The 13755-nt window shown below is 47.0% G+C and overlaps 1 protein-coding gene across 1 annotated transcript; it reads right to left on the bottom strand.

Annotated features, from left to right (window-relative positions):
• Window positions 1–187: 187 nt before the first annotated feature.
• LOC118092093 (uncharacterized) lies at window positions 188–10874 on the bottom strand. Its single transcript, XM_035129833.2, has 2 exons — window positions 8733–10874; window positions 188–7225 (listed from the first exon to the last, which is right to left on the bottom strand). Exons 1-2 carry the CDS (start codon window positions 8798–8800, stop codon window positions 4078–4080), a joined length of 3216 nt encoding a protein of 1071 aa, XP_034985724.2. The 5' UTR covers window positions 8801–10874; the 3' UTR covers window positions 188–4077.
• Window positions 10875–13755: the final 2881 nt, after the last annotated feature.

The following is a 13755-nucleotide window of genomic DNA, read 5'->3' as shown; positions in this document are numbered from 1 at the left end:
GACAGAATGGACCTTGTGAATGGTACTACTGATTATAGGGGTACATAGAGGGTGGGGGCTTCCAGGCAAGTTTGACCCACTACTATTAGTGCTTTCCACCTTGTTTTTTTTAATAAATTAGCCACAAACTGGTGATGAGAAAGCCGTTTCAGACATGGTAGTAGCAGGTGAACAGATGGAGAGGGGCCACAGAGTTTCGTGTCAGGTAAGGATAGGCAATGTGGTCAGTTTTTATTTCCCTCCGTTTCTCATTTTTCCAGGTTGAGTTCTCCACATTCCCCCCACAGCAATTTGCAATTCTGCTTTTTAAGTCCTCGTGAACATTTGCCAGCACTTTAGCATGAATTCTCCAGCTCAATTCTCCAGCTCAATTCATTTTTGTATGTTTTTCTCACTAATATTAGAAATGTGTTGCAGAATTTGAAGAAGTGCAAGTGTTGAAGGATGAATGTGTCTTTGCTTGCATGCTGTTTCAGAAAGTGCAATATTCACTTTGAATGCGAACTGAATTGCATTCCCCCCTCACGTCTAGTGTTGAAGCACGTGCAAATACTTCCTCGCCAGTTCAACTCCCCAAATAATCTCAGTGGTGGAGAAACACACATTTTGTTTGCAATGCTTCAAGTTCCAGGCCCAGTTACCAGGTTTTGCAGTTAGAAAGCTCTTTGAGTGACATGTGTTCTGTGCATATTAGGGGGATGATTTTTTTACAACTTCATTTCCCTGTATCATAATTTGATGAGCTTTCATTAAAGATTAGATACAATCTTACTTTCAAAGAGATTTGATAAAAAAAACCTCACGCACAAAATGATTTAAAAAATTTAATTCTCAGTTTTTGAAGTCACTGTAAGCAGATATAAAACTGAACCCAAGCTTTAGAGTCACATATATACAACATTATATAGCGTCATCAAACACGCAAGGAAGCTTTTTTTTAGCTGCAGTAACAGTATAGACGCCGCTAGAGAGCAATGTTTTGCTACCTCTCCTGTAGGTTCTTTTCCCAGCCTGCCCGGCAGGGTCTGCTGGCTGAGTTTTGCGGTCCCAAAAAGGGGCTTTTACCTTGCGCAGGTGTGACATTTGTATACCCTATGTTGCTAAGAACACTCCCCGTTGTGGAATGTGGTGTTGTGTCCAAATTTGATACGAAATATATATAGAATTGTTAATACAATTTTATGAAATGGTAAAACGGCATACAAAATAAAAATAAAAACGGTTTGTGCGTAACCTTTTTAAATATTTCAATGGAATATACCTCATTTTAGTCATTAGTAGGCAAAAGTTCATCCATTTGTGCTACAGGAAATAATTTTTGAGAAAAAAAAATGAAAAAGGTCATCACCCTAGTGCAGTGTTTCCCAACCTTGGGTCTCCAACTGTTTTTGGACTACAACTCCCATCATCCCTAGTTAGCAAGACCAGTGGTCAGGGATGATGGGAATTGTAGTCCGAAAACAGCTGGAGACCCAAGGTTGGGAAACACTGCCCTAGTGCATATGCCAAGGCCCTTTTTCAACCTTCAGGTTTCCAGACCTTTTTTTAATTTTATTTTTGAAAATAAAGTTTTGCTGCAGTTCTGGGAAAGAGCCCCTGAAACTCTATAGAGAGATGTGGTTTGTCAGATTCTATAGACATTACTGGGCTGATAGATGTGCCCATCACCTGGCACAGAAGCAGCGATAAGGCAGCTTTGTGCATTCGTAAGACATAAATGTGACAAAAGCAAAATGGATGGTCGTCATGCTGCCTTCACATGCTGCACAGGCAATGGCACCAACACTCTCTGTGTCCTTATTTATGCCCGTGGCTCTGAAGTTAATGCACAACTTGCTAACAGAGGAACGATAAACTTCAGAGTCCAAAGGGGCAATCAAACTGCTGGTGGGCTTTCTGCCAGGAGAGGCGATTTAAGAAGAAGACAACAATTCCACCCACCGTCCTGTTGATTTTACTGTGAAGGGGCTAAATGGCTGATCATAGGAGCGCTGGCTTTGCTCCTGTGACTTAAACCACATGCGGCTTCAACCCGGCGCACAGAAATTTATCAGGGGAAGCTTTCCCTGAAACTTATCTCTACTCCTGAAAGAGTAGCTTGCTCCATTTCTCTGTCCCAGGCTTCAGATAAAGGCGCAGGAGCAGGGCCAGTAAAAGACGGCGGCAACCTTAGGAGGCCATATATTTCAAATAAGAACAATCAACTATGAGACCGAAGATGTGGATGTTTTAGAGCAGGGGTAGGCAACCTAAGGCCTGGGGGCCGGATGTGGCCCAATCGCCTTCTCAATCCGGCCCGTGCATGGTCCAGGAATCAGCATGTTTTTACATGAGTAGAATGTGTCCTTTTATTTAAAATGCATCTCTGGGTTATTTGTGGGGCATAGGAATTTGTTCATTTATACAGTGGTCCCTCGACTTACGAATTACCCGACATCCGAAGTTTTTGACTTATGAACGGGACAAATGGCCGCACGCTTACGAATTTTTCTACATCCGAATGGAAAGCGTTGGCGGTTTTAAATGGGGTTTACTCAGCTTACGAATTTTTTAATGCGGTTTCCTCAACTTGCGATTTTTTTCGAATATTTTTTTTACCTATGGGAATCCGCTTTTCGACTTACGAATTTTTCGACCTACGAATGTGCATTCGGAACGGATTAAGTTCATAAGCCGAGGGACCACTGTATATACTTTTTCAAAATACAGTCCGGCCCACCACATGGTCTGAGGGACGGTGGACTGGCCCACGGCTGGAAAAGGTTGCTGACCCCTGTTCTAGAGGAGGCAAAGTAGCAGCAATGTTGATCCCACTGAATGTGAAAGATGGCACAAAAGGTGCTTCTCAGTTAAAATGTGCAGTTCCGATTCTGCTCTCCTGAAACCATTGCCTGTGAAGTGATAGCCAAGGTGGAGCCTTTCCGATTCAGGAGTCTTGAATGGAGCCCCTCCATTGAAGTGAATGGGAAAGGCAACACGCTGAACTTTGCCTGCCTGCAGGATGGCATGTGTACTCCTTAAATGATTGCACATTTAATTTGTGTGGGTTTCCCCCCTAGTGTCAAACACATTTTTACGTATTTATTGTCTTTATTGCCATCAAGCAGGGAGCTCAGGGACATACAAATTTTCTCAGTCAATGCAACAGCAAACCTAATGATATACCAAACATCCACAAATCCTTAAGCAAGCCATACACCACGCAATGGCGAAGCATTTCCTTTGTAAGGAAAAAAATAGGTCGTTGCTTTGCTGACACAACGAGACTCCAAGTGTGTTCCGCCCAAATGAAACCTCCTCAGTCTTAAGGAAAAGTGAGCAGAAAATGCTATTCCTTTACTTTGAAAAAAATGGACCGTGGTACCCAAAAACAGATGCTAAGCATGTTTTCGACTGCCTGGTGTTGTTACTAATTCCTTGGGATTCAATCCCAGGCAAAGGGAAATTTAATTAATTCTCAGACCTCCTATCTTGCAATGTGATATTTTAGGAACAGGGAAAGAGGAGGAAACGAATTTTTCACCTCCCTCCGGGGTTGGAGAGAGCAATTTCCTTTTCGCAGAGTAATGCTCATTAAGGATTTTTGAGCAAGAGGGGAGACAATTGGGAACGCACTAAATTGGTTGTTTGTGAGTTTGGGGTTGATTGAACTAAGGTGGTGGAGTGGAGGGGAAGGAGAACGTGGAGAGAATCAGATAATGTGTTCTTTTACAGTTTCCTAGAGTCACAGAGCCGTGAAGTGTAAAAAAACAGCCTTCCTCCACCCGTTGAACTCCCGACTCCCATATTCTCTCACCTTTGGTCAGGCTGGCAGGGGCTGATGGGAGTTGTAGGCCAACATTTGGAAGTTGGGGGCTGGAGTCGAAGGTAATTGGATTGCACCTGTGACCTTGGGGGGGGGAGGGCTCTCTTGGGTTGCCAGTTCCTAACCTGGGAAAATTATGGGCAGTCAAGTCAGTTAGCATCCCAGAGAGGGGACTTTGCTGGTTGCTGCTCTTAGCCACAGACCCACCTCTGCTAGGACTTTGCCCCCATAACCTTGCCTTGGGAGTACAACAAACTGCACTTCAAGTTGCATTACAGAAGGCTTCCCGATGACCCATCGCTCTTCTCTGCTGGCATAATCTCTTCCAGGGATTGTTCTGTTGCAGCTGCACTTCCTTCAGTGTTGCGCTGAATGGTATCTCTAAGGAGCTCTGGAATATGCTGGAGAGATCCAAGAAATGAAGGGATGTCAACTTTCCCACTGGGGTAACCACCAGCAGTGGATTTTTCAACATCAAGTCCGAGGAGAACATCTTCACACAGCTGAAGGCAGGATTGTGGGTTCTGAAACATCTCATAATTTCCAGTTCCTGGAGTGTCGTTGTTATTAGGACTGATCCCTCTAGGGGGCTCAGATTCTGAAAATTGGTGCAGGTTGTTCACCTCTGAGACGTTTTCTGAAGCGCTTACACCAGAGCAAGCTTCGTTTTTTACCTCCATGCTCCCTGTGTCCAGATCAAGAGAGCTGGATTGCAGGCCACTTCCACCCATGCTTGCTGATCTGTCTACCCCCATAGAAAATAGAAGCATGTCAGGAACTCGATAGTCACACTGAGCCTCGTCTTCTCTCGAAGGGCCCAATAAAGAAACATTTTCAGCCTTTATTTCTAAATACTGAGAATCCATGGCATCCTGGTTAGGGAAGTTTTGTAGATCTTGATCATAGGGATCACATCCAGAGACATTTATTTCTGAGTTTGTTTCCATCAAGGAGCTCGTAGAACATTGCCACGGGTTCTCTGCAGCAGTTGTCAGAGAATCTTGAAAGTTGGAAAGTAGTGAGGACTTGTTGTTGTCCGAGAGCACTGTATCCATTTGCAAATGGGATTGTTTGGGAGCTTCAGGGCCCTTCATTCCAGACACTACTTCAATGCTACTTGAAATATCTGTGCTCAGCTCTATAGGAAGCGCATCAGCACTGAAGGCTTTGGCACTGTCCAACGGTGGAGAACTTTCTCTGCGCCCATCCCTTCCATAATTCTCCTCTGAATCCCGAAGGCCTGCTTCTGAACCTTTTGCTTGAATAAGACCTGAGGTCTCACTTTCCTTGCAGGTGCCAAGCTTTGGTAAGTTTGAGAAACATACAAGGGATAATCCTTCTCCACTGCTGGCTTTCATGGAAGGCTTTGCTACTGCCTTTGGGGTCTTGTCTTTCTCCAGAGAATATCCAAAGAGTGTGGCTAAGGCAGATTGAGTCTTAAGTGCTTTCTTAGTCACTGCTGGTTCTTCCTGCTTGCATGCTCTGCCTTGAGTTTTGGAAGCAAAAAGTCGAGCCAAAGGGTTCCTTTCCTTTTGCTTTCTAGCAGACTCCTTGGTGGTCTCCTTACTGCAGATTGTCTGTGCACCTGAGCCATTTTCAACCTGAGGTTTCATGGCCACCTTTGTACTTCCCATCACTTGCTTTTCAGTCAGACGTGGGACCTCACAGGAGTCGAATGTTTCTTGGTCTTTGACCTGAATCTTAGAAGCCTGAAGGATGGTCCTTCTGAAAGTTTCTTCCTCAAGCTGGATATTATCGTCACTGCTAGCCTTTCCTGGTATCTTTTCTTTTGTGTCGGCTATTTTTGCAAGTAGGTCACATGGTTCCAGGTTTTCAGAAGTGAATGGTGCTGTGTTGGAAGTCAAAGGGGAGTCTTGTGGGTTATTTCTTTGAGGAACACCCATTTTTGGAGCGTATTCTGCTTGTGAGCTGGATGCTGAATGACCACCTATTTCTGCTTCCTCATCTGAAGTGGTGGCTCTTTCCTCAGGCTTGCTATTTGGGGAGATCTCTTGAAGAATGCCATTTTGTGTCTCAGTGCTGTCTAAGTCTCCTCCGGCCTGCATTTCTTTCTCCCTTCTCTTCTCTGCCTCCTTACTGTTGTGGGTTTCAGGATAAAGCTGGTTTTCTGGCCTTTGCAAGCTTGCTGGGTCTATCACTGCTTGCATTTCTCTCCCAGGGAACTCCATCCTGCCTTCCCATAAATGCTCACTTGCCTGGTCAGCTGCCAGGCATGTCTCCAATGAATCAGGAGAAGAACCCAATGCCTCCTCCTCATTGCTTTGCTCACCTTTGTGCTCAGGTAGATATACTGAGGATTCAGCCTTCGCCGGGGAGGGCTTGCGGACCTCTGTTGGTTCAGCGCTGCTGTGGCTCAGTTGTCCAGCCTCTTCACATGCCAGAGTGATTGACATGCTACCTTTGCTGGCTTCTGGAAGCTTCTGTCTGCTGTCTGCTGGTGCCAAAGCAGGCAGTGGAACCCTGGCTTTAGGAAGAAGCTCGGCTCTTGGCAAAATCTGCTCTGCACGCCTTTCATCGGATGCCCCCGTGCTGGAGGAAGATCCACTACTAAGCCTCTTGCCCTCGAGAGAACCTTTTGCAAGACTAGAAGCATCAGCTACAGTAACTCCTGAAGCGGCAAAACGAGTTGCTTTACTAGTTCTGAGTGCTTCTGAACAGGAGGGCAGTGAACCAAAGGAAGGAGACTCCAGAGGGGTTGGTGTTAAAGGTGAGACTACAGGAACACTCCTCTTCATTTTGAGTGGGTTGCCTTGGAACATTGCAGCCCTTTCTGCTATGCTGAGTCCTTTCTTCCTTCCCTGAGCTCCTAGGATGCTTTCACCCGTGAACAACTGTCTCTTTCCCAATACTCTCAAGTCTCCGCTCCCACCTGCTGTTTTAATCCAGTGCGAACCGGGCTTTGGAAATGTGACTCTGGGTAATTGGCGTTGCTTCTTTTCCGCCTGAGCACTTTCTGCTGTCGATTTGCCTCCCGGGGCCTCGCGGAGGCCCCCACCTGCTCCACTCCGGCATTGCAGAATCAATACGGCATCTTGCAATGGTTTCTTGGTTGCTCCAGGGCTGCCATATTCTCGACCTATTTCTTTCCCAGCCGCTTCCTTTAAAGGGGGCCAACTAGAAATGGGCTTGTTCTTTGAGGCCATTTCTCGCCTGGCTTGCCTAGGCGGTCTCAGGTTAGCCTGGGAGCACAAACCAGAAAAGGGTGGTTGCATTTTCTCTCTGGCGAGGAGCTTTCCTGGGCGATTATTTCTATCCTTGGACCCCAGTCCTGGACTTGGCTGCTGATCTTTTTGACGGATGCCGGCGTTTTCCTCTGGGCTCCTTTTTTTAACCCCAGCAAGCAGCTGGTGATGAGATTTGCAATAAAATGTGCCCTGGAAGGTGGCATAGTTGGCTAAGCTGAAAGACATACAGAAGGGAAATGGTTACGGTTGTCGCTTATGCAGAAACACCCATCAGTTTCCCAGAGTTCCACTGCATCACGCAAGAACACGCCAAGTGGTGATATGCAGATGAAGGGGTTGGGCCATGCAGATGAAGGGGGTGGAGCTATGCAGATAAGAGCTGCCTGAATGATCAATAGTCCCCATTTAGTTCAGTGGGGCAAAATAAATGAGCTACCATCTGAGGGACAATGGGGAAGGGGTGAAAAAGAAGGGGGTCACCAGAAGAAGGGAAAAGGCACATCTCCTGCCCTGATGCAACTATGCTGGGTAGTAACTTGGATAGCTTTAAAATAAATTTAGACACATTTGTGCTATCGTTGGGTACCAGCAGCAATGGCTGTGTTTACATCTGCTGTCAGAGGCAGTTGCTGTTGGCATCCTTCTGTCTCAAAAGAAAACGGAGTATACCTCTGAGGGTGAAGTCAAACCGCTGTGTTTGCAGCATCAAAGTGGGTGCAAGCCTGGGCAGTGTGCATGGAGGTCCTGGGCTGCCCAGATGACAAGACCCCCCCCTTCTCGGTCTCACTGATGTGGTCCAAAGGAAAGCAGAGCAAGACATTGGGCACCAGCTTGGAGGCAGGAGTTGCCGGAAGGAGGCATGCAAGGCGCCACCCAACTGCCTTAGGGACTCCACTCTGGATTTGACAGAGTTTTACCCCTTAGCCTTTTCTTCTCCTGAAGATATCCCACAAAGCAGTGTAGGTATAGGCTCAGAGTTGTCCTCCTTCCCAGGTTGACAAGTCCCATCTGCCTCTCACTTCCCTCTACAGCCCATGCAGAAACTGCCTTCTTGACTCTTGAACCCATGATTGGTCTCATCTGCTCAGTTCACCGGAGCCTGTCTTCGCATACAGGGGAAGACCCTAACTCACTGGGGCTTTGAGTCCCACCAGCTACCCTCACCTGGTTTAGTTGACCAGCCAAAGCCATTCCTGGAGTGTGGCCGCTGTCCTGTGCTGACAGCTTCTAGGAGCCACAGGTGAGAGCTGAGCGGGGACCAATGGTGGACAAGCTACCCCTGAAGGAACATGACATGTCCCCCACCAGAGGTACTACCCCTCTCCTAACACCCCATATCTGGATGCCAGTTGCTGAGAATCACAAGTGGGGAGAGTCTTGTTGCATTCAGGTTCTAGCCTTCCCATAATGGGCATCTGGTTGGACTCGGGTTCTAGGCTTCTCATAATGGGCATCTGGTTGGACTCGGGTTCTAGGCTTCCCATAATGGGCATCTGGTTGGACTCGGGTTCTAGGCTTCCCATAATGGGCATCTGGTTGGACTCAGGTTCTAGGCTTCCCATAATGGGCATCTGGTTGGACTCAGGTTCTAGGCTTCCCATAATGGGCATCTGGTTGGAACAGGAAGTTGGGCTAGATGGGACTTTGGCCTGATACATCTCTGCATTCTTTGAGTGTGACCCGTTACCCCATGGTTTTCTCACTCGATTCTCATGTCTCACCTCAGCTTCTTTCCGCAATGCTTACAGCAAAAACATGCATGGTGCAGAGGAACGTTCTGGATTGCCATGCGCTCCGCTGTGTAGACAGGCTTGGAACATGATGTGCACACTTCCTTCACTCCAGTCTGAAATTACAAAGCATCAGCTAGCATCAATATGTTTGTCTTGCTTTTGTTGGCCCGTGATGTCCGTCCAACAAGGCGGTTCTTTTGGGGAGGAATAGGACAGAAAAGGTGGTTCTGGTGGTGTGAAATAATTCTTTGGATTTCTTCTGAAACAAAAAATTATTTGGGCGGTTCACACATTTTAAATATTTGCGTTAAATGAGCAATTCTCAGCTTAAAACCAGAACGTCTGCCCAAGATGAGAAGGTTTCTCTTTTCCTCTCCTAAAGGCAAGAGTGGAGGATGTCGAGCAGTTTTGCCTTAACAGGAACTTCCACACCCAAGAAGGCTCTAAACCAGGGACAGGGCAGTCCCCCTCTATCCAGCTGGGGTGGGGGAGAAATTAAATTCAGTTCCCATTCCCAAATTCTCACTCTGAGAACATTATGTGAACCAAAGCACAGCCGTCCTTCAAAATCTGCCCTTCCCCGGTTTTTGCAGCGCAGTGCAAAAACTGCAGTGCAGCCATGTAACGTGTGCAAAAATGCACACACTGAGGTAAAGCGTGCAGAAAAATGCATATATCAGTGGAGCGTACTAAAGAAAACTGCATTGTGTTCGGTAAAACATGCTTTGCAATAAATAAATACCGGGTAAATGTGTGTATTAGGCTTATGTGCACTAAAAGGCTGGTGGGTTTTCGTGAGGATTTAAAAATAATAGCAATCATGAGCTGCCGTGGAAAATTGAACTTAAGACTGGAAAAATAAGAAACGGAGAGAAACCAGAACAGACTGGTTCACCCATCCCTATCTATGTCCAGCCCATTTATTTTGGCAACTGAGGCAGGAAAAGCACCTCTCCTCTCCTTGGGGCCTTCTTGTGGCCTCTTGAAGGCAGAGTCTAAGTCTGTCAGGCTATAGTGACTTTCAATGCGCTACTGCATTTTAGACGGTGGTTTTATCTGCAGTAGATAGATTGCTTCTATAAAATACACCCACACTGACACACTCGCTTTGCAGAAGTCACCCGTAAACTGCAAATATCACTTTCCTCTTCTGACTGGTAGCAATGGGGTCCTGGGATTTCTTCTGCCCCAACTGCCAGGCTGGCTTCCGCAGCTGCAATGGGGGCATTACTTTGCCTTTTATTCCTGCATGTGTTTCCCTCCCTCCCATTCCTGTTCACACTGTTTCTCTCTGTGTGTTTTGAAGAGCGATAGAGCTTCTTTCTTACATTGCAGAGGTCTCCAATTTTTTGGGCCCAGAGGGGACAAAGTGCCGGGGGCACCTGTTGCAAAATGGCTGCAATGGGAGTGGCATACTGCTAAACAACAACAACAACAACAACAACAACAACAACAACAACAACAATTTATTTGCACCTCCCCGTCCATCTGGCTGGGTTTCCCCAGCCACTCTGGGCAGCTCCCAACAGAAAACCACTAACAATAATAAACAAGCGACAACATCAAACATTAAAAACTTCCCAATCAGGGCTGCCTTCAGGTGTCTTCTAAAAGTCTGATAGTTGTTTATTTCCTTGACATCTGATGGGAGGGTGTTCCACAGGGCAGGCGCCACTCCCAAGAAGGCCCTCTGCCTGGTTCCCTGTAGCCTCAACTCCTCCCAGCCAATGGGGGGGGGGAAGGCACCTACATTAGATACTTGCTCACAGAGGGAAGGTCTTTAAGCCTCTCCTTTGTTCAAAACGGGTAGGTGTGCACTAATGGCATCCATCGAAATGCGGGAATTTTCTGGGTGTGTGCTTCATGTAACATAGAGGAACGTAGCAGAAAGATCTGAACAGTATCTTGTGCACTCTGGACTTTTGAGCAGATATTTTGCGGGTGCCACAGGAGGCATCGACGACAGGCACCCCTGGGTGAAGCATCATAGCTCTTGCAATTGAACTGAAACTCAGAAGTGACGTCTCCCTCCTGTATCTCGATGGTCCTCAGAGAAAGTTTGGGGTCTGCATGTGTGTGAGCGGGGAAATTTCTGATGCTTTGCCTCCTGTGATGGTCAGGGTGGGGATGAAGATGGTGGCAACCAACCCACCCACCCACCCTCCGCTTGAGAAAACTGGCTCTGTCTAAGTAACTAGTTTGGCCATGCTTGCTCTCAACGGGGCAGCACTCATGGGATAAGACTTTCTTGGGCACCGCAGGCCTGCAGGGTGATGACTAAGCCAGAGACAGCAGCTACAGCATACTCTCCAAGTGTCACGATTTTCCAGGGACAGTCTGAGAATTACAGAAGCCATCCTGGTTTCTGTTTTGATCCTGGAATGTCCCACTTTTCCTTTTTCCTCCACGTCTTGCAGAGCAATTTAAAAGTGGTGTGCGTGTGTGCACGTGTCGGTGCAAAAATAGAGCCCTCTTTATACTGAAAATAAAATACCTTCACCTATGCCCTTTTTAAATGTGGTTTTGGGGGGGGGGGAGTTATTGAGTTGTTTTTATTTTGATAGTTGTATTTTGTGGTTATGTGGTTTGATTTTGTTTTGTGAACCACCCTGAGATCTCCAGGTGTAGGACGGTATAATAGTAATAATATTATGTAAAGGTAAAGGGACCCCTGACCATTAGGTCCAGTCGTGACCGACTCTGGGGTTGCGCGCTCATCTCGCATTATTGGCCGAGGGAGCCGGCGTATAGCTTCCAGGTCATGTGGCCAGCATGACAAAGCCGCTTCTGGCAAACCAGAGCAGCACATGGAAATGCCGTTTACCTTCCCGCTATAGCGGTTCCTATTTATCTACTTGCATTTTGACGTACTTTCGAACTGCTAGGTTGCCAGGAGCTGGGACCAAGCAACAGGAGCTCACCCCGTCACAGGGATTCGAACCGCCGACCTTCTGATCAGCAAGCCCTAGGCTCAGTGGTTTAACCACAGCGCCACCTGGGTCCCAATAATATTATGTAGGAAATGGTAAAGCTGGCACACAAAGGCCTTCCTATAATTTTGAAGGAAAATTTCACCAATCCACTTTAAATTCTTTCATTGCAATGCTTCTGCAGCCAGCCATTTCTTAGGACATGCATGGAGTGTTTATTCCTTTATTGTCAATGGAGCTTTACACTAGTCTACGCAGAAGTAAAAGTCCCACTGTATTCAATGGAGCCTACTCCCAACTAACTGGGTCAAGGCTGTGCAGCCTTACAATCCTAAGCATTTGTACTCAGAACTAAGATTGGAAAAACGACAAGCCAAGAGAAACAGAAATTGATGGATTCTCCTACCCCATACGGCCAAGTATGATGGGAGGTTGGAGCCCAGGAATATTCGAAGGGCACCGTGTTGAGGAAGGCTGGACCAAACTGTTTTAATGGCCATGAGAACTGAGGCTTACGATGCCCTGCCATCTCTCTTGCTGGGAAATTATCTCGGGTAGTGTAAGGGGGAGGGCTTATAGAGAAGCCCCCCCCCTGTCATCCGAAGCAGTCCGTCTCCCAGCAGTCATGAGAGCGAAGGGTATGATGGGGGGAGTCAGGAAACGGAGAGGGAGTGTCAGGGCTCTGGCAACATCCAAGGGCCCCTGCTCCATAGGCAGGAAGAGAGGGAGGCAGAAAGAGAGGACAGGAATCGGTCAGACAGAAGACCCGTCCCCCCCGACGCCGGAATTGAGGAGGAGGAGGAGGAGGAAAGGGAGGCGCTTCTCAGTTCTGAGGCTTTTATGCTGGTCCAGAACGCGGAGGGGGGCAGTGCAGGAATCTGACTCGAGCAGGTAGACATGGAATCAGTAGTTTGTTACACTGTAAATAATGTGCACCAATAAAAACGTCTGAAAGACAAGCATGTGGAAGGTCGTTACTCAAGAGTAGTCACCTCATCCCTGACAGGTAGTCTGGGAAGCTGTAGCAGCAGCTGCAGCAGGCAAGGGACACTGTCATAGGAACATAGGAATCTGCTTTATACTGAGTCAGACCATTGGTCCATCTAGCCCAGTGCTGTCTGCACTCACTGATAGCAGCTCTCCAGGATTTCAGGCAGGATTGAACCCGAGACCTTCTGCATCATGCAACGCAGATGTTCCACCACTGAACTATGGCCCTTCCCCAAAGGCAAAGCGCTAAGCTTTTATTGTTTTCAGGAGAGATGCAGGCTAAATCAAGCTGTGCAACTGAAACCAGTTTGGAGCTTGTTATGTACTGAGCTTCGATCCTAGAACAATAGGCAAGTAGAATCCTAAAAGGCAGCATCCTGATTGGTCTGCAGGAGCCACCCAATCCGGCTCCAGGAAGAAGTGAATCAGCAACCTGATTGGCCTGCAGCAGCAGCCGCCCAATCAGGCTCCAGGAGGGGAGTTGAATCAGCCAATCATGCTGGACTCATTGTGTAAATAATGTATATATAGCCAGAGGTTTTTGGGAATACTCACTCCCTGTTTGCCATGAGCTGAAATAAAGAGCATGAAATCAACACTCAACTCCGGTATATTTCAGAGCTCTTGCAAAACAAACCTTCTCCCTTTTCCGTCCAAAAATGACTTTTTGCAGTACAGTCACACCTTGGATCTCGAACACTTTGGCTCCTGAAATATACTCGGATTCAGCTCAGTACATAACAGCTCCTGAACAAATCGGCTCCCGAGCTATCGAAACCCGGAAGTGAGTGTTCCGGTTTTTGAACGATTATCGGAAGCTGAACATCTGGCTGAACAGAAGCCATGCTTTGGTTTCGTAACATTCCGGATTCCGTTCGACTTCCAAGGTACAACTGTAAATAGAAAATGCACTGGAAAGTGTGGAATAATGTTTGCTTGACGTAATATTATGGGCCTATCCACAATAAACACAATAAAGCAGTATCAAACAATTTTAAACAGTCACAGCTCCTCTCACAGAGTCCTGGAAACTGTATTTTGTTAAGGGTGCTGAGAGTTGCCTAACCTTGCAGCAAACAAATTGGGACGAA

The sequence above is a fragment of the Zootoca vivipara genome, chromosome 12 (assembly GCF_963506605.1).
Source record: "Zootoca vivipara chromosome 12, rZooViv1.1, whole genome shotgun sequence".
Classification (NCBI taxonomy): domain Eukaryota; kingdom Metazoa; phylum Chordata; class Lepidosauria; order Squamata; family Lacertidae; genus Zootoca; species Zootoca vivipara.
The sequence above is the reverse complement of the archived record's forward strand: the minus strand, read 5'-3'. Positions and strand labels throughout refer to the sequence as shown.

Excerpts from the sequence above, each read along its gene's own strand:
- LOC118092093 (XM_035129833.2), bottom strand. The coding sequence starts at position 8,800 with ATGGCAATCCAGAACGTTCCTCTGCACCATGCATGTTTTTGCTGTAAG. Across the intron at positions 7,226-8,732 it reads CATTGCGGAAAGAAGCTGAG|CTTAGCCAACTATGCCACCT; the intron begins GTGAGACATGAG and ends TATGTCTTTCAG.